Source organism: Python bivittatus, unplaced genomic scaffold (genome assembly GCF_059951505.1).
Source record: "Python bivittatus isolate LINGU-HERP-01145 unplaced genomic scaffold, Pbiv_v1 ctg000840_np1212, whole genome shotgun sequence".
Lineage (NCBI taxonomy): Eukaryota > Metazoa > Chordata > Lepidosauria > Squamata > Pythonidae > Python > Python bivittatus.
Window position 1 is genome coordinate 4,987,126 of NW_028277113.1, and position 26,329 is coordinate 5,013,454.

Here is a 26,329-nt window from a genome sequence, read left to right on the forward strand (position 1 = left end):
TTGTTACTTTTGCAAGTTAAAGTTCTTCCAAGGAACTTGGAATATAAACAAGCAAAGTTAGTCCTTAAAGAAAGGAGATTAGATGTGGGCTGCTGCAGTAAGATACACATAATTATAGAGAATCAAATTAACACATTAGATTTCTGAGGTACCTTGATTCACTCTCTATTCTTAAATACCACAGAGCATTTATACTAGCATGGGTTCCTCATTGTAATTTTAGAGGTTAGATTTAACAAATTTCCTTTGTGAGGCACTCAGGAATAACTCAGAATTGTTGGGACATGACCTTTTGTAATGCATTTACACAACTGTATTATAACTTCTCTAATCAGAGATTTTCCTGGTTGTAAAATTCCATCTTCTGGAGTCTGAGGTAACATAGCTAAATGTTGTTTCAGAGCTATCAAAATAGGTTTAGTCCAAAACAGATGGAATAAATATTAGGAATTATCTTTTTGACCAGACAACAGTGTAATTTTTAATTTGTATTATTTTTAATTTGTAATTAGTTGTTCTGGGCTTACCTACATAAGAATGTGCTTCTGAATCTATGATAGAAATAACTTCCCCCCCCCCTCTCTAACACCTTAACTACTTGGGCATCAGAAAAGAGGGGGGAAATGTGGCCCTTTGCTACAAAAAGGCTGCCTAACCTTTTCTTAAAGATTGACATCTCTGTTTTTAATGGGCTAGCCTTTATTTTATCAGACACAGGAAGTGTTAATTAGCTTAAAACTGCAAGGAAGTTTGCTTTATCCCCAACATTACAGTATAGATGACATTGTTAATGACATAATTTTCATTTCATATAAGTAAACTCCCTATTTCTATTTCATTTTCCTATTACAGCCTCATGTCTAAATATACCTCTAAGTTAAAATAATACTTCATGCATTTGACCAAATGGTCTACTCTGCTAAAACCTATGTTACGTTAGTCTTTAGCACCTGAAATAAAAATAACAGGTGGAAATAATATGAATCAAATAATTTTGTCAAACTAGGTTAAAACCAAATTGTAATCCAGGGATTCAGTTAGTAAATTCTTTGAAAAGGCTGTCAGAAATGAGAATATAGTTTCTAAAACTGTACCGAAGTCTCTAAGAAATGCATTTTATAATGGAAAGGACAGACTGAAGGGAAAAAAAAAAGTATTGTACGTTTTCTATCTCAAAGAACTCAGCTGATATGTGATGCCTTGATGGGTAGCATGGAGAACAATTGAGCCTTCAAGCACCAATATCCTAACCTTCACAGTACTTTATATTTCAAAACTTTTGCTTTGTTATTCAGTATTCTATGCATAATGATATGCTAATTGGTTAAAAACTCTAAGCCCAGATTTCTTTTAAATTAAATTGCCCCACTCAATGCTTTTGAAAACTCTGCTGAACAAGCCCAGTCGTTCCAGAAAAACATCCTAAATGTTCCCTTCTCAAAATGAATAGATTGAGTTTCAGAGAAATATGACTTCATTCTCCAGTATCCATTTTCAAAATGAGTAACTTAAAATTCAGGTAAATATTACCTAATTACAATTTCCATTTCAGTGGTTTTCCTAACATCCTAACTTGAGGACATATTTTCTGCATCCCATTGTCTCCTAATATGCTATGCATGAACTACAGCACTTTGCAGAATACTCTTGAATCGGTTTGAAATACTGCTGACAACAAACTTACAGTTGTTTCTTAATTTTTTTTTTCCTTCATGAGAAGAAATGGGATTGTGCAGAGAAAGGCAAAAATATAACTACAAATATTTTTAGTAGGGGAAGGGACTTCTTCAAATTTCAGGGCGGAATTATGGATGGAAGAATCCTGTGCTTGTGCTTTATTGAACAAGAATCTTCTTCCAGAAACTTAGTTCCTCTGCTGTCAAAAATAGGCACAGAATCACACAACTGGCAACCGGTAAGGTATGTTTTTCATATACAATGCTTCCTGATGCTGATACCAGGACATTACATCATTCCAGTAGCACTGTAAGGTAGGAAGATGATAGTCCCACTGGGAAATCTTCTGGTTGCCAATTCCAGCTCAGTTACAGTCAAGTTAGGCAACATGACACTGCTGCTCTTCAGGAAGCTCTCTCCCATGCCTGACAATTCTGGGAATATTTCTGACTCCCTAGGAAATAACCTAAAATATTCTCCACTCCGTTTTGCAGGAGAAGGGAGCTATGAAAACAGGCATTTTACATAGAAGTACACACTTATTTCATGCAGTGGGCTATCCCATTACTTTGCATAAATTGAGAGTATGCTCTAGAACAGCTTCCTCTAACTGGATCTATGTCAATTAGGAATGATGAAGGTTGGTATCCAACACTTCTAGAAGGCAACAAATTGGGGAAGGCTTATAAAACTAATTTCCAGATGCTGGAGAAGGGAAGAAGGCCAGAGGGAAGGGAGGGCCAGTTCAGCCTAAACATTTGTGATTCTATAGTTACTGGAATGAAAAGTCCTGCAGTAAACAAAAAATAATGTCATGCAATGGTTAGAGCACTTGACTAAATCTGTCTGCAACTTAGGAGACTCATGCATAATTCCTTGTTTATCCATAGCAAACATTAGATTTTCCATGAATCGGTGTTTTTCTGGCAGATCTCATAGGGCTGTTCTGAGGATAAAATGAAAGGAAAGGGGGAATCATATAGAGTGCTTAGTTCTTAGGAAAAAAGATTCAGCATATCAGTATAATAAGTAAAGCCTGATGATATTACATAAAATCTGATGGTATATGAAAATAATGTTTTAGCACTGGAACAGAGTTTTCCACAACAGAATTTCTGTATTCAAAACTTTTTAAAAACTGTTCTTTAACAAGTATATTTCTTTTGACAATCACGTTTAATCATTGCTAATGTCACACGTAAAGAGGAGACACAGCTGAGTTTCCAGCAGCACCAACTGCTCATTGGTGGCATGTAAAAGTTTGCTTTTTTAATTTTTAGTGCTGAAAATATTTCCAACGAAAGCACTTGACTTCCTTTTGACTCAGAAAACTTGTCATTTATCTAATGAGTTCACAAGGCTTCAGAAAGGTGCCCATAACTGTGAGTAGTTCTTTGTCATTAATACTAATACAACCCTATTCTGATAATAACTGTGTAAGGGGCTTCCAATTTCATGAGTCCTCTTGAATCAAGTCAGCAAATCAGATAAGAGATAAGATCCATTAAGTGTACAGTTTCACATTTGACATGAATGTTATTGATTCTCTTTTAAGAAGGAATCAATAAGGCTTTTAGCACTTACATGAATCAAGCCCTTTCCAAGCCCTTTCACAAACCCATTCATTTGCTTTCTTTTAACATAAGCCTCATTAATAAGGAGACTGTCAAGGGAAGTGGGGAGGAAGAATATTTAATTTTAAAAAATGCCTTACAGCAAAAAGAGATAGTTTATCTTCCCATGTGCATACGTAGCTGTAAGGCAAAGGTAAATATGCCCTCAAATTGAGCTTGATTGGACACAATCATGCAGTTTCCTTTGCAACATTAGAAGAGTGATTTGCCACTGCCTTCTTCCATGATGTTTTTCAATTTCCCCATCTAGCTTTCAGCTCCGGTATTCTCTGGACTCACCAAGCCCAACCCGGCTTAGCTTCCAAGCCCAGACTAAAGACTCATATACACTGCTGTGAAAGAACATCATTGGTATCCTCTGTAGTAAAGGGGAAGAAGGGAACTTAAACAAACAAAAGAGGCATGTGTGCAGCCCCAGCCTCCAGCAGTGCTACTGAGATAATGAAATAGAGGGCTGACCCTGTTCCCTGAGACCATAAAAAAGAAAGACTCGTCCCCCTCTATGACTAACCAAATGAATCAGTTCAGTGAAGAAAGGGCCAGCTGCTGGAAGGAAGCTATGCAAGGCCTTATGACTGGGCTCATCCAGCAATACCTACTATGATCAAACAAAGAGAAGAAATAAAGAGCAGCCCATAGGGCAGATAATGACTACAGATGAAGAGGACCACCAGAGGGACCAGAAGCTGACCTCCCATTCCTCATAACTCAAAGTCTCATTTTCATGGTGTCATTATCTGTGGCTTTATGCTGGAATGGAATCCCTGGAAACAACAAGTCCACCATGAACAGTCCACTGAATACTGTACAATTCACACTATTATTAATGCTGCATTTGTACAACAGAGGAAAATCAGCTATATAGTAATATTCGGTTGAACCAAACTGAATTTCATGTTTAGGTTCTGGTGAAGAATTACTAAAGTTTTGCCAACTGTGTCTGAGTTTACGGTATATAGATATATCCCTATTTCTTTTTTACATGCACACACAGAACCTTCTTCACACAAAGAACCCAGATTTACTTCCTTCCTTCTTTTCTTTTCCATATGAAAAATTGGAAAAAAAAAGAAGAATTTCCATGTTAGGCGCTGGAAACAGCAGAAGACTGATTATTACGTCACTATTCAGAAATAATTTTTAATAGCTGTGTAGAAGAGGAAATTTTGGTCAAATGTAACTTGTCCACCAAAGAAACCTCACCACTGTTTCTTTTCAGCACCCTCCCCTACCCGGAAACTCACTTTATCATTTCTCTCACTTTATCATAACCTGTTCACCTGTATTTGCTTATTCATTTATATTTTAAAATTTATTTTTATTCATTCTATGTTTATACCTAAACCAACAAAGAGTCACAGTAGTTTTAATAAGGGCCCACAGTGGTAAGTAATCCAAGCTGACCAATTTGGGCCCCTGAGCAACAATACCCAGATTGCATTTTTCTCTCTCTTCAAGCTCTCCCTGGCCAAAATTGGCAAAAATTAACTAGATTTTTCTGCCATTTTAAGATGAGAAGCGCATAAAAGCTGAACAGAAGTTCTAAAATATGCTTTTTAAAAAATTCCTCAAAACTTAGGAACCCCCCATAATCCTAGTTCTACCCATGGGCCTTGCATATTCCTGTCAAATTTGCTTTGTTGCAAGTTGTGGTCCTTGACGTCATAGAAAAGTTAAGTGCAACCCTGAGTCTAATCAAATATTTGAATCCATGGACAGGTTTATTGTAACTAAAAAATAAATTATAGCACCTCCCATGATATATTCAAGTAGAGCTAGATAGCCATCCATCTGGCAGGGGCATCCATGGGTGGATGGAGATAAAAAAATCAATATTTATTCTATTTATTTATATGTCACATTTATATAGCTGCCCATATCACATAAAGTGACATGGTGGCCACAATCATGCAACTGTAAACTGCCCAGAGTTGTATTTAACGAGATGCGCAGTGACAAATTTGATATATAAATATAAATTAAAAAAATAATAACTGAAACCTTTTTATGTGTGCTATAAATATAATGTGGTGGGGGTTTGATTATGCTGTTGCCACTGCCTTAACCTGGACACCCCCCTCCTACACCTGTGGGGTACATCTGGAGTGCTTTAATTAATACACTGAATGTGGGTTCAACCTGATGGTCCAAATAACATTTTCTAGGTCTATTTTTTTTTTTTTTTTGGTTAACTTTTCAATCATTGTGACTCAAAACCTGCATACCATTAGTTTCAGTTACACCTAATGATGATGCTGAAATTAACTGATGTCATAAATGAAATCTTATTCGGAAAGTAACCCTCAATTTTCCAATGTCATGCTTGGTTGATAATGGTTTACTTAGACGTCAGCACTCAAAACCAAAAGTGTGTCCTCCTATTGCCTCTGATTTGCTTTCAAAAATCAATGCAGCAATGCATCAGCAGTTGGAAAAGTCTCCTTTACCATTCTGTGTTGTTCCCAAATTACTTCTGGGAAACATGGGAAATGAATCTGCAAATACCTTCTTGAATCCTTCCTCCCGCTACCTACTTTTAGAAACTGGACAAGGAGAGGGAAACAGACAAAAGGAGGCCAAAATTAGTTCTTCCCAAACTACTTTGAGTCATCTTTGGAAAACTGAAAAGGATAACAAGCTCTCTACTACACTAAAGCATGTTAACTATACAATGGGTTGTGGCCTTGTATCTATGGCTCTTTGCAGATCTCTTTAAGTAGCTTTGGTGTGGTGACTGGGAGCTTCCTGTTTCAACATCCGAGCTAACTCTGAATTGTGCTCATCTTTCAGAAAGCATTCCCCTCTTTTTTTACATTGCTCAAATTATTAACTTCCAGGTAACAGAGATGTGCTCCTGAAACTATTATTATAGTGTCAAGCTCAGGAGAAATCAATGTCCTTCTACATCCTGCTTTGGTCAGACCATACCTAGAATATTCTGTTCATTTCAGAGTACCACAGTTTCAGAAGGGCATTGGCAAAATGTAATATGTTCAGAAGAGAACAATTAATGTGATGAGGGACCTATAAGCGGGGGGGGGGGCGGACACCACCTTATATGGAATAGTTGAAAGCTTTGGGTATGTTTAGCCTTGACAAGAGAAAAGAGCAGGAAGACACAATAGCTGTCTTCAATTATCTTATTGGTTATCATGTAAAAGATGGGGCAGAACTGTTCCAGAAAAGAGAACAAAGAACAATGGGTTTAATTGCAAATTCAAATGGACATCAGGAAAAATTTCCTAACAGTAAGAGTTGATTAACAATAGAACAGACTGCTTGGGAGGTGGTGGACTCTCCTTTGTAGGAAATATAAACTGGATGGCCATCTGGTAGAGATGCTGAAGCAGTAAATTCCTGCACTGTGTAGTTAGTTGAACTAAATAATTTCCAAGGTCATTCCCAGCCCTTACATACTATTGTTATCTCTTCCATTCCTTTTGTGAGGGAGGGAGGGGGGAGAAGTCTCATTCTCTGCCATTATGCTAAGAAGTATCCCATGTTAAGCAACTGGTCCTTGCAACTGTATTTTCCCCTTACAAAGTTGACCCCGTAACATTTTATTTTACTTTTTAATAATGATGAATAAATCTGTGGATAAAACCTTTTTTTGTATGCGCTCCATAAGCTAGATTTTTTTTTTAATTAAACCAGATGGTGGTTGCCTAATTCTTTTATTCTGATATTTTTGTAGCACAGAAGGACCATTAACGGAAGCTTACTCTGTGGGAATCGAGGTGGATTGTCATTGACATCAGTCAGGGTGATGTTCACCATGGTGGTTCCTGATAATCCGCCCATCTGGCCCCCCATATCCTTTGCCTGGATGACAACCTGATATTGCTCTCTGTTTTCTCTGTTCATATTTGGCAGAGCTGTTCTAATGATGCCTGAAAAAGAAACAAACAACAATTTGTTATCACTCTGTATGGAACAATATGCCTATTATTTTAGAAGAGAATTTTTAAATGCCAAGCACAGTTTAATGAATACAGTGAACACAGAAATTACAAGTAGGTCATAGTGGTAATTATATATTAAGTAACAATTTATATATTAGACAGCAGTTCTGGGTTCACTAGTTCAGACACTGAGGGGGTGAGTATTTTTGAATGCACATTAAGAACAACCACCACCACTTTCCTAAAGTAATAAACTAGTAAATAAGGGAGATGATTTTTTGCATAATATACTCCCTCGTGTTTGTTTTAGCAAATGCAGGGACTTTCTGAGGAAGAAGGGAAAATATAATTTATCTACTATGTGAAGTGGGACTATCACTTCCTTCTGCATAATTTACATAACTGATCCCCTGCATTTTTTTTAGTTACTATTATTAATCTTTCTCTTTGACTGCTATATATCCATATCCATATTTATATCTATATCTTTCTATAGAGTTAAACTCTATACCTATACCTTCTTCTGTTTTACAAATACAAAATACATCTGTTTTATTTGGTTTTTTTTAAAATTGTAGTTTGATAGATAGATGTGACATTAACAAACAAAAATAAGCAATAGAATGCAACCAATTTTTGAACTAAAAGAAAAATAAAAAAGAAGAGCATTAAAATATTAATATAGTATTAATACACTACTAGGTCAGTCCCTTAACATTATTAAATCTTGACTGTATAGAAACACACTTTCCATCTTCTCATTTTTACAGTATAGACTTTTCAAAAATTGGCAAAGAACACATCTCTTGAATCCATTCTTTTACATCTGGAGGATTGTTTCCTTTCCATCTGTGTAGAGTAATTGTCTTAGACAAATTCCTGGCTTGACAAAAACCAGAGATTTCCATCAAGTGTCAAACTCCATATTTCTGTAATGTAGTTCAGTATTACATTTTCATTATTAACTACTATGCTTTTCCAATGATTACATTAATATATATGGTGATGGCTCACATATTTCAGCCAGTTTAGGGGGAATGAAAGTCTTCAGATTCTAAAGAGGCTGCCAAGTCACTCTTATAAAATTTGAACATTGCTGGAGCCAAAACACACCTTTGCCTCACTCCATGTTGAGTGAGGGAACTGAATTAGTTAAAACACCGTTGGGACTATATCAAATATGTAAAAAGGACTTAAGAGTATAATTGCATTATAAGAAAAAGCTGCCTTCTGTCAGTTGAGGATTTCCTCATCTTTTTCCATAATATACTCGCACATAGAATCTCAAACTTCTTTTAAGTCACAAAAAGATTATGTTGTAGTCCCCAGGAATATTTTTCAGTGAAATGGTATAAGATCAGACAGTAATCCAGTACAGAACAACCCGCTCTGAACTCAGCCTACTTAATTCCCAAGATTTTAGCCTGTTGGCCTCATTCCTAACTTATTTAAGAGATGCATAGCTTAAATGTGCATACCATTGATAACAAACCAATGGGACAATAGTTGGAGAGGTCCTTTGGAAATCTTTCTCAAATACAAAGGATTTTAACTATTCTTCAGACTTGGTTCCATTGATTTTCCAATACTGGATAGTCACATTCCTTATTCAATGGATTATCTATCTATCTATCTATCTATCTATCTATCTATCTATCTATCTATCTATCTATCTATCTCACCATCCTATTTTTTTTTAAGTTTTCTATAGAATCGAATCTTGGGTTTTCCTTCAGATACATCATCTTTTAAACATCTAAGTATTTTCCTTCTTTGCCCCTGGAACTCTTGAAACGTTTGGACTATATTGCTTTAACAATACATATTTTAATTGTATACAGTACCAAGCAGATAATTCAGATAAATTATATTCAAAATGTAACTTCTCAGAATCCTTGAAATAGCTGTTACTAATCAATTGATTCATGGTATGAATCCTTTGTTTAGCCCAAGACCATTTCCTTTCCTTCTAACTTCAGATTTCTCAGGTGAATCCAGATCAAAATTTAACTGCTACCCAATTAATACCCAGATCTGAATTCAGGCTGTAGCAATTAAACAACATTTTCTCATTCTCTTACAGCAGTTCAAGTTATCTGAATATGGCATGCAGCTGAAAAATAATGTGACTACCATTTTCTGACAAGGCAGAAGTCCTTAATTAAGAACAATAACAACAACAACACCTGTTTCTGGCTCCACTGAGAAATATGGCTGGCCTTGGAGTATGCTGTAGATAATTCTGGCACTATTTCCATAAGAAGGGTCATCTGCATCAGTGGCTGTGACTTGAACAACAGAAGTACCTAGAATATTCAAATGGGACTTAATTAGGTATCATGTCAGAAGTCAAAAACAATGCCCTTCTTTTTTTCCCATAACTCTGTTCATGAAAACATTTATCAACATTATATTTTGACCAGAGAGCTGAGGGACCTAGAGGTAATTATATTATCTCTCCTGCAGTAAAAATGCAAACATCTCAGCATTAGATATTCATGAGATTCATGCTGCCTACTAAAAGCAGCCATTCTTCTTTCCTTTTATTCTCTTTCCCATGGAAAATGTTAGTATTTTCTTTTGCACACCATAGAAATGCCTTTCCCAGATAATATCCTAGAATGTTCAGAATGGCATTCCTTTCATCAAAAGGCTCTTTTTTGTTTTTCCTCCAGTCCTTTGAGAGAAAATTAAAGGCATCCTTTTTTTCAGACAATTTTCAGAATTTTGATAGAGGAGGCACCATTTTTACTGATAGGCCATACTTCTTCCAATTTCTAAAAAAAATAAAAAGCACCATTTTTTTTTTTTAGCATGTGATTTCTGTGTGGTTTCCAATGTTAAATCTCAAAACCTTTCTGAGAACATCTTTAGAAGGTTCAAACCACACAAGTTGCTTTTTGACACATTATCAGTTGGGAGGGTGGGGGTGCTGAAGGGAGAAGGGAAATGCTAGTGCTTTTGTGGCAGTTCTGTGACTTCAGTAATGTTTAGTTGACATAGAACTTTGGATCTGTTTCACCAGGAATATGAATGTTGCTTCTTGAGCAAGAACTTTTTCTCATATACTATGTAACATGATTTATACATTGTTGGTTCTTGATGGATACTGGGTTATAGACAGATAGAAACACAGACAGACACACACTTACCTTATCTAAAACTGTTTTTTTTAAAAAAATATCAGGGAATGTAATGCTAAAGTGCACATGAATTATTTATTTTTCTTGAATAGATGTTGGCAGCCCCTGCATCTCAGCTTGTTAGGTACATTTGAAAGAGTTTCTACTCCAGCACCTTCTATAATTACAAAATAACAGTAATGAGAATAGGGGGTATACCATTTCAAAGATGGCTGGGAGAGGCTATCAACATACCTTAAATCACTAAAACTTGCAAGCTTCTAATGACAATCCACTGTTACATGTGGTGTTGTCATTCTATGGGAAGAAACATTCAAAATCAGTTTAAGGGACTGGGTTTACGGGTCATAATGAATGTACAAGGTCATTTTTTTTTTTTAAGTTCTGTTTAAAGCAAGGTGGAAAACCTGCAACTCCAGGACCACATATGAATTCTGAAATCCTTCTGGCAGCCTTTGGAGCACCTGCTTACTATGACTGCCTAAAATGATCAGGGGATATTGCTGGACTAGCTTGGTGATTTGGGAATTGCAGGCAGCATTTTACAGTGGTTTCATTCCTATTTACACAATTTCTACCAGACAGCAGCCACGAGAGATTTGTTTGGCTTCATGGCATATTTCCTGTGAGTATAGCGTATAACGTTCAATACTTTCTCTTCCTGTTTAAGAATGGTATGAAGACACTGGGGTGATGATTCATAGATCTGGGGTGTGGTGACATTAGTATATAAATTACACTCAATTCTATGTCTCCTTTCCCTTAAAATCAGAAAAGGCTGCTTGGTGTTTGACAGCTCCCAGGCATAGCCAACAAACTGAAGCTGAATCCCAGTAAGACAAAAGTGTTTTCAGAGAAGTGGTTTCCTGAAAATCCCATCCCTGTGCACACTGGATACTTGTCCCACCAACTGTGGCATTCAGCAAGATGTTAAGTTCTACCTTACCTACTCAATGGCTGCCCACCCCATTCCCCACCCTAAAGGTTCAGGAAAAGAATGGTGGGGAAAACTTTTCCTTCAGAAATGCTGTTATTCAGAAGATACCAAAGACCTGCCCAAATTATTCAAGGACGTAGCTCACACATGCAAAGCTCTGCTTTGGATCCATTCCTCAAAGCTGTGAAGTAGTGGTAGCTAATTGAAGGTCTTTGGGGCACACCTATGGATGGTTAGGAGATACTTCTCCTGGATTATCTAGTGAATCAGTCAAATCAGTTTAAATGTGTGGAAGAAACCTGCTAGCAATCCTGGAAGGAAATTAAGCAAGAACAGGGAACCTCTGTTCCTCTCTTCTTTCCTAATCTGGCACACAACTGTTTGAAAGACAAAAATCAGTCAGAGCTGGTTGTTATCATCAAACCTTATTGCCAACCTTGCCTATTCATTCCTCAAACTCTGGCAATTTAACAATGGAAAAAAAGTCCTGGAAAATCTTCATCCCCGCCCACACATTTGTTAAAGGCACACCAGGCAGGCACAATTTAATCTATCAGAGATAAATGACTGATAATTAAAGCAGGAGATGGGATTCATTCCATTTAATAAGTTTGTAAGGAATAATTTGGTCAGTTTTAAAGGCACGGTGAATTCTCCCCTGTAGCTTTCTTGCCTTCCATTTCACCATGCTAATCACTTGGAAGACTAATCCATTCCAATCAATTTGAATACATTAAGATCCTTCCTTTCTATTTCATCTCTATCTTTAGCCGATTTAGAAACTGCACAGCCTTCAAAGACTTCTGAGTTAAATTTAAGTGAAACTCCTGACTCAGCCTTCCAGCAGTACCCTGCTTGTTACGTTTCTACATATTATACTTACCTTTCTAGAGAATTATTTCATTTTTTGCCTGCCAGCCATGCTTTAATCCCTGTCAGTGGTATGTTCACGTGCACTGCTTTGTAGAGCTCTGAGCCCCTCTGCAAAGCATGGATGAATTTCAGAAGGGATTTCCAAGCTGTGTAGCACTATTTTCCATTCCTGCCTCCCCCCCTCCCCCAGCTGAGGGCAAACATCAACTTTACCTAAACTCATCAAGGAACACTCTCTTAAGAAACTATCATTCTTAGCTTTGATAATTAGGATATTCTGTATAATATATAATATCATGTAATACTGCTGATAGGAAATCAAGGTTTAATAGCCTGCCTGCCTTCCTTTTCTTGAAAACCCTTGGTGAGTTATTTACACTCTCCCTCCTCTAGAAACTATTTTCAATTGTGTGGCCCTTGAATGTTACAAACATTCTTCCACTTTTCCTAGGTAAACACATTTAAGCCGCACTAAGGACTAAGGTACACAATTTGTTTTCCTTACTTGAGTCATCTGTAGTTAGGTTCTATGCAGGTGGGGCTCAGATGAAATCCTTTACTATGTGGCATTGTTCTTTGTGTGTGTGTTTTAAGATTGTGTTATCCTTTTATGTTGTATTATGAAGAAATAATACTGACAGCATTATGCAATAACACTACTAGGACGAATGATGGTAAGATGAAGGATGCCTTGTTAAGAAGTATAATGGATCTAGCAGTGAAAAAGCTGGCACATCATACTAATGATGGCGTCAATGAGAAAACCTAGGAAGGAAGGAAATGGTAGCTGCTAAAAATATCTTGCTTTACTTCTGAAGACAAAGACAAAAGGAACACTTTTGCTCCAAATGTTAGCAGGGTAACTTCTGCAGACTGCCTGTGGACCCAGAGGGAGGTCACACCTGTGTGAATTTTGCCCTGACATTTCTGAGACAGGAGGCAGAAGAGATTAGAGGGCTCAGAGCCCAACAAGGAAGGATGTCAGCAATCAGCAGTGCTGAGAAAATCATAGCTTGAGTAATTCAAAGGATGAGCTATTAAATCCTGAAGACCCAAGGTTGTAAAAGGTTGGTAGAGAAATGAAAGCCACAGAATAAGTAGGTTAGGAGGGAGGAATGGAAGTGAACATTGTGAAATAGCAACCATGGACAGAATAGCAGTTGCAGACTTAAAAAAAAAAAATCTTAGTCTTATTAAAATGACAAAAAACTAACGAACTCATAGACTCAGAAAGAGAAATATATGTATAAATGTGCACGCACGCACACACACACTGAAAATTGTTGCTGCGTGAGAAAAAGATGTTATTGAGGAGGGGGCTTTGGAAATAAGGCTTAAAGCAGAGCCTCTTGATCTTTTAATCTGCCCCTGACTTCTGGGATAATCACTGATTGTTTTGTATATAGCGGATTTATATTTAGGACATATATATTACTTATGGAGTGATAAGAGAATGAGGGAAAGTTAAACAGCTGGTGCTGTAGGATCTTGTAAACAGTGAAGTTCTAGTGAAATCCCTTAGAATGTACACATCAAAAATAAGATGTAAAATTCGTACCTTCTTTTGTTATATAAAAGCAAAATGAATCTTTTTCAACAGGCCTTTTGACCTCCAGATCTAGCATTAGGATGCCATGTCACTGCCACACTTTTATTTGTTTTACCAGTCACAGTGGATTTGAGTGTCTGAATCAAACAGCAATTCCTGGCTGCTGGAATCCATGCTCCATATGACTAGTTATTTGTGGGAAGGGTCTCCTCCTGCCAAGCATATCCACTGACATAGCTAATTACTTATCAACGTAGCTTGTGTTTTTCTAGTCCTTCCCGCCTGCAAGCAGCATTCTCTCCTGAAATCCAAGGTGATTCAACTACGTAAGGAAGGAACACAATTTCCCAGAACTCAGTGTTCCATTCTACATATGATTCTGCATGTTCTTTATGCTCTCCTCTGTTCAAAGTTAGTCTGTCCGTCCGTCCATCCATCCATCCATCCATCCATCCATCCATCCATCCATCCATCCATCCATCCATCCATCCATCCAATATTATTTGGGGCATTTTTCCTTATAATCTTAAATTTCATGTACAGTACATTTCAGCCTTATATCTTTAGGGAGAATTGCTTACTTTTCAGGTTCTTCTTTGTTCATATATTATAGTTCCCCCACCAACAAAATCATTTCCCCTTTTAAAATCATTCTGGAGAGTGGTAAAGCACTGGTGGAACATATGTTTTTATGAGGAGAGACTGAACATGTTTGTCTCTAACAGCATTAGGTAATGATTGCCCATCCTTTATGCAGTCTAATAAAATGTGGACAACCATGAGAAAAGAATATATTCCATATATTTAATTGATGGGGGAAAGGAAACACACACACACACAAATCTCCCCTCAATCTTTTCTACCAAATAGGGCATCCTGGAGGAAGTATCAAACCTCTATTGTTAATGATATTCCGCTTCAAAACTGAAACATGGACAGGGAATAACATACAGGTTGATTAACAGCATGATTTGAGGATTTATCATCAAAGTTGAGATTAAAGAATTAGAGGAACTTGGAAGGGAACTTGCACTTCACAGTGTATCAAAGGATATTTAAAGGCAAGGAGTAAGTGATGTATTTAGTTGTGGAAAATAAGCAGTTTCAAGCCACTGATATACAATACAGCCCCCTGGATATCTTGGGGAAATTCCTTTCTCTTTCTTACTCTGACAGGTTACACCATGACAATAACTAGTTGAAAGAATAATTGTGTGGAAGTTTACAGACTGAAAAAGGCTGTATAAAGTTTATATAGAAATAACAACAGAAGTCAACAAATGAAGTTCTAAGTATGAAGAAAATTTTCTACACATTTTTAAATGCTACTGAAAGGTTAATGTAACAATTCCAGTCCTTGCATTTCTTACAGAATCCCCATATGTGAGACTATGCTGGCACAGAAAATTTATCTGGTTGTGTAATGAAAAATAATGTGTTAACTTAGGGATTTGGGAGTTTTGCTTTGGAAATGTAGTTGTTTATGTGCTCTTACTCATTTGTAAGGATTCTCAAACAATATACATTAAAAAAAAACCCTCTAAAATCTTTCCAAATGTGGAGGGGTAGGAAGTTAGAACTTGTGTGTGTGTGTGTGTGTGAGTGTGAGAGAGAGCGAGCGTGCACACAAGCAGAATTTCTGAATTCCTCTACACCTTAATTCAAAGTCTGATATCAAGGTAATTTTTGATCTATTGAATTATGGAATATTTTCCATATAATCTCTCAACCTATATTTTTCTGATTTAGCCAAGGTGGGTAAAATTGCACAGCTTGAATTTCATTCTACATAGTCAGTAATGTTTTATTTTAGGGGAACATTCAGTGAACAGCTCCTTCTTTTATAGTTAGCATATAATTAGTTACAACATTTGCAAATGGAGCATTCCTTCTGATGACATAGAGAAAGAGTAATGGATTACCTTCTTCTGCCACAAGTAACAACAATTTTATATTTCACAGTAGAGTTTCATATATGTCTGCTTCAAAGGAAATCCTACTGACTTGAATTGAGTTTCTGTAAGATTGAATTCTAATTTACTTGCTTGGCAACTTTTTCTGAGTTTACACATGTTGTCCTGTCTGTCATATGATCATATTGGTTAAAATATTTTAGTCATGATTTAATAGACTATGCTAGACTTCAGACACCCTCCAACTGTGTAACTGAACACAAACTACCAGTTATTGTTACAAGCATCTTCTCCTGAGCCACAACAGAGTGAGGACAGAGGCACTGCATAAGAAAGGTTAGAATGACTACATTATTCTTGACATGATGAGGTTGTTAGTGGCATGTTACATCATGTATGAAGCCAGTACCCACAGAGGCTTCTTCCCTATCCTTTGCTAGCCTTCCTGGTTCATTTTCACCTTCTTCCTAAGGGATGAGGCATAGCTATAAAGCAGAGTTCAATTATTTGGTTTAATCTGAATAATTTGTGTGTGTGTGTGTGTGTGTGTCTGATTCATCCTATAATCACAGCTATTTTCACATCAATTTCTTAGGAATTGTTCTTCTTATCTCCTTTTTTGCAGAAAAACAACCCACCCCTAATTCTGTAATTGTTATTGCATTACATTCAATAGTTTTGTCATCTCTCTCTCTCTCTCTCTCTCTCTCTCTCTCTCTCTCTCTCTCTCTCATAGGGTTCTGTGTGTATGTGGTTATAATTGCTATTACCACACTACACAGAACTTATAAGGCTTCTCAGTATGTTTCACTCAGGATATTTCTCTTAGTGACTTCTATCTGCTTAATTAGTTTCTGTTCAATGGTAATATAGTAACATTAATTAAATCTTAATTAAGGTAAAATCTCCTTCAAGACGAGCTTGACTTCTAGTGACTTAACACAATTTTCTTGGCAACAATGCAGAAGTGGGATGCCACTGCCTTTGTCTGGGACACTTTTTGAAATCTCCAATCCAAATACTAACCAGACCTGAACCTCCTGAGCTTCTGAGCCCAGACAAGGTCACCCAAGGGCTGGCAAATCTTAACTGCCCAATACTAAATTACTTTCAGAAAAGGGTTAAAGTTTAATTAATTACTCGTTATCATTTTAATGATAGTTTTTCAATGAGAGTAAATAATAATTAATGCACTCTTGAGGATGAGGGGATAATTGAAGAACAGTTGTCATAATGCAATAGTGTTAGGGTTGATGGTGTTGCTTTTAATTAAATTTGAAGATTATGACTTACTTCTGAGTAAATATAAAACTATCCTGGCTAAAGAATGCAAAATATTTCAAATTTGAAATACCTTGAGCTCAAAATAGACTGTTTTTAACATGACATGTTGGTTCTGAACTTGAGACAGGCTGTCCAATGTTCAAAATGATCTGTTTGGCTTTTGAAGTAGGTATGGGGTCATTTTGAGCCTGGAACAATCTAATAAGGCTGAAAAAAAAATTAAACTGGGAACTAGTTATTCTAATTTTTAAGAATATTTTAAGCTTGATAGAGGGTGTTTTGAACTCAAAATATTTTAAATGCATACAAACTTGGCAATCAGAAAGGTTACTGCCAGATTACAGATAATAATAATACAGATGATAATGTTTATGAATGATGTGGAGCCACAATATTAATTTGGTTTCTTTCTGGTGCAGCAATGCCAAGGCTGTTTTAAAGTACCCTAGTCTGAATGACAATTTATTTAAATAATGTGTGTGTGTGTGTGTGTGTGTGTGTGTGTGTGTATGTATGTATATTAGATTATATGATTCCAGGCTGCAAGAATTCGATGTGTATTTGAATGCTTCTGTACCAAAATATATCCAAAAAACAATTATTATTGTTTATTATTATTATTTAAGCTGTTGGTAAAAAGCCTAGGTTAGGATCTTAATGTTCTTCTTTTCTACATCAAAGGAACAGCATTACAATAAAAAAATACTGTAACATGCAATCTACCCAGCTTCTTTCTGGCCTAAATGCAAAGTAGGGGGAAAACAAAACCCAACAACTTTTAATGTGTGATTCAGTATATTATACACATACTTTGGAGTACCTGTTAGCCCCACTTAATTTAAACAATCTTCTTAACTTAAACTATCCCATATTCCAACTATCTACTTTCACAATAAGGTCTATCGGGTCATCCCCCCCCTCCCCCATTTCTGAGTAGTACACTTACCAACCACTGACATTTCAGGAACACTTGCTGTATAAATTTCTTCTGGAAATGTTGGCTCATTGTCATTGATGTCATGGATTTTGATGACAAATTCTGATTCAGGTTCTACTGGCTGAAGTGTTCTTCGGTTAATAGCCTGGGCACGTAGGGTATAGAAAGCTTTCTCTTCCCTGTCAATTCTTCTTGTGGCATGAATGTCTCCTGTTCGCTCATCAATAATAAAAAGAGTGCCAGCCCCATCTCCTGACAAGATGTACTTGAGGGATCCATCTCCTTTGTCCTGGTCAGAGTGAAGCTACAAAACAGACAAAGTGATAGAAAATGAAGAAGCTAAAGTTTTCTGAGACTTTAGAATTCAAACAGACAAGCACCTGCCACACAACACCCCAAACTTAACAAGTGTTGATAAGAAAGGCAAAAAGGTCTGGATAGTGAACATTGCAATACCTGGAGACAGCAGAAGAGAAGAGAAAAAAATGGAGAAAAATCACAAAATACAAAGACCTGCAAATAGAAATAGAATAACTGTGGCAAAAGAAAGCAAAGATAGTACTAATAGTAATAGGCACCTTGGGTGCAATTCCAAAACATCTGGAGCACCACTTGAAGACCATCGCCATTGACAAAATCACCATCAATCAATTGCAAAAGGCAGCTTTACTCGGAACAGCTTACATCCTGCGACGATGCCTTTAACGCCATCAAACAACCACATCTGCCTATCCCAGGTCCTTGGGAAGGACTCAATAGGCGGATAAACATGCCAAACCCAATCTAAACATCTGGCTGACTGTGTGACCAACAATAACAGTAGTAGTAGTAATAATAATAATAAGCCAGTTTATTATATATTAAAGCACACAGAAGAGTTTGTAGAAAATATGAATTGACAAAGGCCATTCCAACTCACAGAGATTGTTATGTGTGTCGGTATAGTAGCAGTAGCAGAAGCAGTTACAGCTAACCTCTCTTTACCACAATGCTCTTAATACAGAGAATAATCTTGATAGCTCAGCTTTGGTGGCAGATTTTAGTTTTTCTAGCGACACCTGTTCTGCAGAGCAGAACATTTGTGTCACAAATCTTAGAAGAATTTTATGTTAATGCTGACCTTTTCTTTCTTGAAAAAGAATATATTAAACATTCACAACCTGCTGCCTTGGTTGTAAATTCTCTAAGCAGATAAAGGACATGACAGGATACATGTTAATTAAGAAACGTATCTTGAGCTGGTGGTGTCCTTTAAAATTTTTTTTAAAAACCCTCAAAACTTCATATTTATTTAAAACAAACCCATAAATGGGGGACACCCATAAATGTGTTGGTAAACTGAAATGTCTGAATACATTCTTTCTGTAATCTAAAATGTATTAGATATGGAACGGAAGAGCTCTAGACATGGAATATTTCTGATCTAAGAAAGGATTAGGGGGCTTCATTTATTCATCCTTAACAGCTCCATCTCTTGAAGAAGTAAATCTAACTGGTATTCATGAAGGTCAATCTTTGCTGCTTATGGATATGGGCCACGTTGGTTTTGGGGTTGTCACAGAAGCCATATAGGAGCAGATGTTTCATGGAAAATCCCCTGCTTAGTATCAGACAGATATTGTTTTGTTGTCTCAGGGTATACTTCTGTTGTCATGTTTTGTTTATAAGTAGTTTTATTTCTGTGAGACATTTTAGTTCTTGTAATGCATATTGCCTTAGATTCTGCTGCTTTAATTCATTATTTTGGTATATTATTTTTGTTTTCATCTTTGAAAATCTGAATATTTTAGTCTATGTTGCCCTAAGATCTGTTATTTGTAGGGTGACTAAATAATCTCAAAGACAAATCAGTGATTCAGCCCATGTTTTACACATTGAATGTCCTAGATCCAATCTGCTGTATATCCCTGACTATTAACCATAGTAGATTCCATTTAAAACAGATTTGAATCTCTAATAAGGCAGATTCTTTAATTATGAGTTCTAATAAAAGTGTATTCTTGCTGTTTGGTATAATCTGTGCATTCTTTAGTACTCAGAGAGAAACAGGAAGATTTTTAGGAGGTTAAATGTAAAGATGCCTCAAATCAAACAAAATTCCTGGTGACTAAACAGGCATGTAAAGCAATTACACAATGATCTTAGTAGCAAACTGGAGGGAGGGGGGAATTATCAGGAGTCATTTGGAGCAGAATAAGCCCTGGGTTAATGAACTGTTTTGGATGTTTTGAAGATGATGAGGATGATGATGATGATTGCTATAATATACAAAAAACACAACCATTATCAACTTTTAAACTGTAGTAATCAGGCTTGTTTGGGCTAGCTTTCTTAATCAAACAATAATTCTGACACTTATTTTAATGAAAAAAAAAAACTACAGGCATGTTAACTAATTATTTTGTTTATAACCTCTCTCTCCCTCTCCCCCCCTCTCTCTTCCCATATAATAGACATACATACGTAGGCAATTTCAGCCAAATCAGCACAAGAAATTTAACATGAAAGTTCCCAACTTGCTTTTTCAGTTTCGAATGAATTCTTTGAAAAAGGGGTTGGGGGGCGGCAGGAAGAAGGAATATTTTCTAATCCAGCAGAAGATACTACTCTTAAAAGTTAAAAGATCGCTACTGGTATGACATTAACAGCAAACATTTATTTCTTGAATAGATCACCCTTAGCCCTAAAATTCATTATAACTGACAATATGGAAGGATGATTGCTGAATGCCCGTGTCTTGGCCAATTTTTCTTTAACAGTTAAGGGTTGACCTTGGTACCAAAGATTGAGAATACTGGCTAAAATAATGAGCTAGAGATAATGCTTATTCCATTTGTTTTTGTTATTGGGGTTTCTTTTTAGTGCAGTTTAAGTCTGTCACTGCCTATTTTTCTTTTCAAGGTCAATTCCTTCTGAATTTCAACAGCATCAGAAATGAAACAATTATTTCTCTGCACATATTTCAACACTGTAGACATTTGCTTTAGGACAGCTATCAAATATTCAGTGTTTCTCTTTAGCCCCTTTTTGAAAAATTTGGCCTTTATTTCTTCATGACTGCGTTCGCAAATTCCATCAAGATAGGGCACTTCTTTGTGTTGTGCTCCAAGCAGGCCATGTTAGACATCTTGCTGAAGATTTAATTTTGATTCTTCTACTGTCTTCCCAGCACCTGCTGCAAAATGTTTTAGTGTTTTTTTTTTTTTTTTGTAATAGTACTTTGTAATGTTTATTACATTAACATTTGTTTCTGGGTCAGTGGTCTTTCTCTATGAGGTGCAATAGAGGTATGCAATGATCTAAAGTGGCCAATTCAGATCCAGTGTGGGCAGTCTCTCTTTATCTATCAGATGTGTCTTTCCTGGACTCACACAATGGAGTCGTAGCCTTAGAAAAATATATGTTTGAGTTCAGGAGACATTACGGAGGTGGCAATATAGCAGCAAGTTCTCTCTCTCTCTCTCATTCTCTCTCTCTCTCTCTCTCTTTCTCCCTCCCTACAATAAAAATAGTGCAAGCAATGGTATTCCTTGTGACACTCTATGAAAGCAAAAGTTGGTCTCTGAAGAAGCAGGATAGGAAGAGTATTGATGCCTTTAAACTTTAGTGTTTGAGAAGGCTCCTGAGAATACTGTGGACAGCCAAGAAAACAGATCAACAGATCATCAAACAAATCAACCCAGAGTTCTCCCTCAAGGCACAAATGACCAGGCTCAAATTATCCTACTTTGAACACATTATACAATGACCTAGCTCTCTGGAGAAGACTCTAAAGCTAAGAAAGGCGGAAGGAAAGAGAAGAAGAGGATGACCAGCAGCAAGGTGGACGGACTCAGTTACAGTGTTGATGGGTCCACCACTGAAAGATCTGAAAGACCAGGATAGGGACAGATCGTCATGGAGAAAATCTATCTATGTGGTCATTAAGAGTCAACTTGATGACACATAATCAATTTTAAAAAATAGCAACACATAGTAACACCGTGTCATTAACTTCTTAATGCTCTTAATTCAAAATAGCAAATAACAGGTAGCAAGAGGGTGCCCACAGCAGAACTGAAGCTTCCTTTCCTGCTTTGGATCCAAATGCTGAGCACCACAAACATATTAGTTTGGGGATTCATTCTAAATTACTTATCTTCATTTCATTTTCACTGGCTTGTTCATATTTCATCTTCATTTGCAGCATTGTCATTAGTGAAGCTGCATAATAGGCAAATGAGATTATTTTTATAGTTATAGCTTTTACTGCTATATCTTGTAAACAGCAGCATGTATATTCCCTGATGTATCAGTTGTTTGAAAAAAAGACAGGGTTTTGTTAGTCTTTTGTCAGTGCACAAGCATATATAAAGGAATCATTGTGACTACTGCTTCATCTATCAAGATTCAGGATAACAATTTTCCCCACTAGATTATTTGCACATGGACATATATCAGATTCTTTCCTTATACAGGTGGTCCTTGCTTAATGACCACTCATCCAGCAACTGTTTGAACTTGTGACAGAGCTGAATGAGTGGTACTTATGACCAGTCTTCATACTTACGATGGTTGCAGTGTTCCCACAGTCATGTGATCACCATTTGTGACCTTCATTGTCACCTTCCTACAAGCAAAGTCAATGGGGAAGCCAGCAAGAGGTTGCAAATGGTGACCACATGATGTCTTTGCTTAACAACCCACTGTGATTCACTTAATGATGGCAACCAGAAGTGCAGGAATTTCTCTTGCTAAGTGGTATAGTCATGTGATGGAAATTCCAATTCCAATTACCATTGTTAAGTGAGATCTTAACTGGACATTTGATCTAACAATTTACCTGAAATATCTCTTTGATTTGATGGATTGGTTGAAATGACTGAATCACATTGATAAAATAGGCAGTCTCAGCCATAGAGGAAGGAGTGTTATGTTGCATGAACAAACTAGTTTCATATCCTGCTACTTGTAATCTCCTGGTTTTTATTATCTATGCTTATTTCTGCATTATGAGATTTCCTTTTTTTTCCTTCCAGAGGTGCTATATAAGAACTTTCTGACTTAGATTCTGCCTATAGTGCGCAATTCGAGCTTTATATCTGTTGATCTTCTTGGCTATGGCTGTTATTCGCTGCTTTATTATTTCCAGTGCTTCTTTGATCTACCTTGTTTCTAGGTGATATTTCTTGATATTCTTTGGTCATTTTGTTCTTCAGTTTCTTTTCTTTCATCTGTTCTAGCTTGCTTGCATTTGATCTTAGCATGCTGATCTTATTTTCCAACCTGATCTTTTGGTGGTGCACTGTTTGGGTTTTTTTTCTTGTCTGTTGATTTTGCATCCAAGGTATTCAGTTATAACTGCAGCCATGCTGTACATTAGTTGGTTTGTTTCTTGCAGTGAGCTGGTGCTTATATTTGATATTACAATATTGGCATCTTTTAATACTTGTGCTAGCTGTTTCTTTGGAACACACTTCAATGCAGCCAATCTTTTTCTGTGGTTTTTGTGCTGTTCTAGATGCTCAGTTATTCTTTGTTCAATTCCACTTACTTTTTATTTAGACGGCTTTGTTCTTTCTGAGGAGAAGGCATAGGAGTGGGTGCCTGGTTTGGGAATGAAAATGATTCAATAGCTATCCTGGCTTCCTCTACTGCTGACTCCCCCTGGTTTGCCTCTACAGTCTGAGCTACTTCTGGCATGGCTTTGGTTTCTTTGCCCTGGGTAGACCTTTGCAGTTTTTCCAATTCTACTTCTGTGAATACTTTATTTCATATTATAAATCATTGTTGATGTACTAGCTTCTGCTCTGTTATTTCTGATTCTGGGTGTTATTTCCACAACTTGTGCATTTTTTTCAGATATCCTCTTCTTGCTGGACTTGATTTGTAATAGCAGAAAATTATTTCTTTGTTTTCAGTCTTCATATATTTGCGATGGGTAAACAACTTTTCTTCCAGTAGTCATGCAGCTGCTGGCCCTGGTTGCTCAGCCAAAAGTCCTGAGTCCTGAAGCCCACTTGTCACCAGATGTCCAGTAACTAGAACACCTAGCGCAGTCCTTGTTGATCCCAGTGACTGATCCAGTTTAGCTTTGTATAAATTATGTCTCATCATATTGTTTATGGGAGAGGCCCTCTTCGTCTGGCTCCTCTGATGTGACCTGTCTAGTATGGTTGAACCTCTGGCATAGCTCTCATCCTCCTTGGAGCACTCAAGCTCCACACCATGTCAAGATAGTGCTTCACTGAGGGTTGTTGTTGTTGTTGTTGTTATTGGTCACAAAGTCAGCCAGATTTTTAGGCTGGATAGACTGGATTTGGCATTTTTATCCACCTATCGAATCCTTCCCAAGGACCTGGGATAGACAGATGTTGCTGTTTGATGTGTTAAAAGTATCGTCGCAGGATATAAGCTGTTCCAAGCAAAGCTGCCTTTTGCAATTGGCTGATGGTGATTTTGTCAATGCTGATGGTGTTCAAGTGGTGCTCCAGATGTTTTGGGATTGTGCTTAAGGCACCTATAACTATTGGTACTATCTTTACTTTCTTTTGCCATAGTTGTTCTAATTCTATTTGCAGGTCTTTATATTTTGTGATTTTCTCCAATTCTTTCTCTTCTATTCTGCTGTGTCCAGGTATAGCAATGTCCACTATCCAGACTTTTTTGTCTTTCTTATCAATAATTGTTAAGTCTAGGGTGTTGTGTGGCAGGCACTTGTCATTCTAAAGTCCCATTACTGTTGTTGTTCTATTTATTTATTTGTTTGTTTATTTTACAAAGGCCTGTCTCTTTGTCCTCTCCTGTTCTTTTTCTTCACCTAGGTTGACTCTGACCGGGACAAAGGAGATGGATCCCTCAAATAGATCTTGTCAGGAGATGGGGCTGGCACCCTTTTCATTACTGATGAGAGAACAGACAAGGAAGAGAAACCTTTCTATATCCTACGTGCTCAGACTATTAACCAAAAAATACTCCAGCTGGTGGAACCTGAATCAGAGTTTGACATCAAAACTTAATTTCAGGCACTTGCTCGTACCTTGATCACCTCTCAACTGAACTATTGTAATGCACTCTACATGGGGACCAATGGGCACCTCTACAATGGTCCAAGACCATTTGGAAACTACAGCTGGTCTGAAATGCTGCAATGTGAGCAGTGATGGGTGTGTCACAGTATTTGTTCCTGCTGCTTCTTAAGCTATACTGGCTGCCAGGAAGTGTGGTTTCTCCTGTCCTTTGAAATGATATGGCCTCAGAGATCTGGTATTGCTCCTATCCTTTTGAATTTCTGCAAATTGGTAAAGATCTGGTTCTTCCCCCAGGCTTTAGGGCAGGATGTTGGTTAAGCCTTTTTGGATTTTGGTTCTGCCTTCTGGGCAGCTTTATTCTTTGTTATGTGTTATTTTCTTATATATTTATTTATTTATGTTTAAGCTACCCCAAGTTGCTGTGGCGTTAGGCAGCCCTGAAATTGAATGAATGGATGGATACATACATACATACATAAATAAATAATCAATCCAGGTGGGTATATCAAGAAAACCAAACTACCCTCTGGGCCCATCCTGGTCTTGTTTATACATGGCATGTCAGCTGCCTTATCCAAGATAAGATTATGGATGAGAAAAACTTTATTATGGATTGACTGGCATTTAGGAGGCCAGGATCAGATGACCTGGCATCAGGGCTTAATACTGAGAGGCAGAAACCTTTTAAATATCAAATCCTCCTTCCCCACAAGTGGTTCACCTCCAGATTCCCATCACATCTCCCTCTGCACTGATGTTATTGCTGCCCTATAGCTACCACCAGTCCTACCCTCAAACCCTGTCTACTCCCACAAGCCCTGTTATCCCAGACATTATCTAACCTAATCAACCCCCAACAGTCAACTATATACCCAGTCAGGAGACCCCCAAGTTGCTTCTTCCTACCATACTCAGCAGTTGCAGGATATCCCTAGCTATCATAATCATGCTAGTCCAACTCACCATTTCCCCCACATATTCCTTCCTCACCTCCCTGACACAATGCTATCCTATATACATTATCTCCAACCGCCAATGTACAACAAAACAACAACCACCATACCCACACCATCTCCTACAGTAAGAATCAACTTTTCCCAATTGCCATCTTGGGGGGAAAAAAATCACTGGAAAATATTCCTTTAATTTTTGCAAAGAACTTCACACACTGGCCTCTACAATGCTTCTAAGAGGTTCTCTAATGTTTCCTAATTGTATTATCACCATATTGCAGAAAATATATGAGACTGGTAAAACTGTAGCTTTATTAAGTAAGTCCGGTTCATGAGTAATAGCTGATTTGAGATTTTAAGTAGCAAGTTTGGCTCAAAGCTCATACTTTTGGTCCCCTTAAGATGCAATAGTATCATTTATCTTCACGATTGTGTTTCCTTCTTCTAAATACAAGTATGTTCCAACATAAATCACTGTTAAGTTCATTACTTCCAAATAGTGAAAAATGGCTTAATG

General features: G+C 37.1%; 1 protein-coding gene across 1 annotated transcript in view; it reads right to left on the reverse strand.

Moving 5' to 3' along the window:
- The window catches only part of CDH10 (cadherin 10), a 142,594-nt gene that overhangs the window by 26,812 nt on the left and 89,453 nt on the right, over positions 1 to 26,329 (reverse strand). Inside the window, exons 3-5 of the mRNA XM_088130720.1 lie at positions 17,859 to 18,153; positions 9,400 to 9,519; positions 7,034 to 7,201 (exon numbers count right to left, since the gene is read on the reverse strand). Coding sequence (XP_087986846.1) covers positions 7,034 to 7,201; positions 9,400 to 9,519; positions 17,859 to 18,153 — 583 coding nt within the window. The remainder of the gene's footprint in view (positions 1 to 7,033; positions 7,202 to 9,399; positions 9,520 to 17,858; positions 18,154 to 26,329) is intronic.